Here is a 1,272-nt window from a genome sequence, read left to right on the forward strand (position 1 = left end):
TCTCCCTGGGGAACATCCAGCTCACGGGGATGGGACTGGGATCCTGGCATCTCCCTGGGGAACATCCAGCTCACGGGGATGGGACTGGGATCCTGGCATCTCCCTGGGCAGAGCTGTGCCAGCCAGCTGGATCACCCAGACTGGTTTCACTGGTGTGGGGGCCAAACTGGGAGCTCCGTTCACCCCAGTAACCCCTCTGGGGGTTAGTTCTCCCCACCCCAGGACTCTGGAACATCAGGCAGGCAGGGATAGGGGCCGAGGGGAGCCCCTGGTCCCGGTGCTGGAGCGTTCCCGGTGGGCAGGAGGAGCGGGCAGGAGGCCCCGGGTTGTTACCTCGCAGCGTGGCCTTTCTCCAGAACCCGTCTCTCACCTCCACGTAGTCGTACCAGCACAGCCGGCTTCGGTACAGGTCCAGGGTGGTGAAATTCAGGATGATCTGAGGTTGGGAAGGAGCAGGAAGAGCGTGGGGTGAGCCCCCCCCCGCGCCCCCTCTGCTGGGAGCCGGCGGGAGCCCCCGGACCTGCTCTGCCCGGAGCATCCCGGCCCACAGAGGGATGCTGGGATTAGGGACACCGGGAAAAAAGGGTGGGAGATGTGGGGAGGAGGGAGAGGAGGGCTGGGAGGAGGTGGGTACCTTCTCTCCGGGGGTGACCGAGATCCTCCAGACGCAGTGCATGTGGGCAGAGTATCCATTGGGGAATTCCGGGGAGGAGAAGTTGCCCTGGCTGTCCTGGAGTGTCTCCCCGCAGGCTACGAAGGAGAAAAAGTGAAAGTCAGACCCCCGGGGGAAGCCTCCCAGCCCCGCTGTGCCCTTTTCCCGTTCAGACTCCCAGCCCTGAGGACTCAAAAAACAACCCCCACATCAGCACCTCGCCGGTGCATCCCCGAAACCTCCGGGGCTCCTGGCAGCCCTCCCAGCCCCGCGTTCACCGCAGGAGCCATCCCGGCCCCCTCTCCGTGTCCCGGCCCGGCTCCACGCCCGAGCTCCGGGCAGGTTTTCCGCGGCTGGAGCCGGCCCAGCGCTGCCATCTGGGAGCCACATGATGCCGGGGAAGCGGCACACGGAGCTTTGCAGGGGCCAAGGCAGCCTTCCCCCCTCCCCGACCTCCCCTCCCGTCGCTGAAAGGTGAAACGGTGCGAAAAAAGGGCCGTTTCAAACCCGGGCTCGCTGCCTTTTTTCCCCCCCTCCTCTCCTTTCTTTACAGTGGAAAACAAAAGAGATCCAGAGAGGGCTTTTGGGGGAGGTTTCCTTCTTTTTTTTTTTTTTTTTTC

At 63.8% G+C, this 1,272-nt stretch overlaps 1 protein-coding gene across 1 annotated transcript in view; it reads right to left on the bottom strand.

Annotated features, from left to right (window-relative positions):
• The window catches only part of BMP1 (bone morphogenetic protein 1), a gene marked incomplete at its 5' end in the record, with an annotated part of 10,436 nt that overhangs the window by 7,018 nt on the left and 2,146 nt on the right, over positions 1–1,272 (bottom strand). Inside the window, 2 exons of the mRNA XM_029958436.1 lie at positions 334–436; positions 635–750. Of these exons, the coding sequence (XP_029814296.1) occupies positions 334–436; positions 635–750 (219 nt within the window). The remainder of the gene's footprint in view (positions 1–333; positions 437–634; positions 751–1,272) is intronic.

The sequence above is a fragment of the Manacus vitellinus genome, unplaced genomic scaffold, assembly GCF_001715985.3.
Source record: "Manacus vitellinus isolate BGI_N305 unplaced genomic scaffold, ASM171598v3 scaffold_154_pilon, whole genome shotgun sequence".
NCBI lineage: Eukaryota > Metazoa > Chordata > Aves > Passeriformes > Pipridae > Manacus > Manacus vitellinus.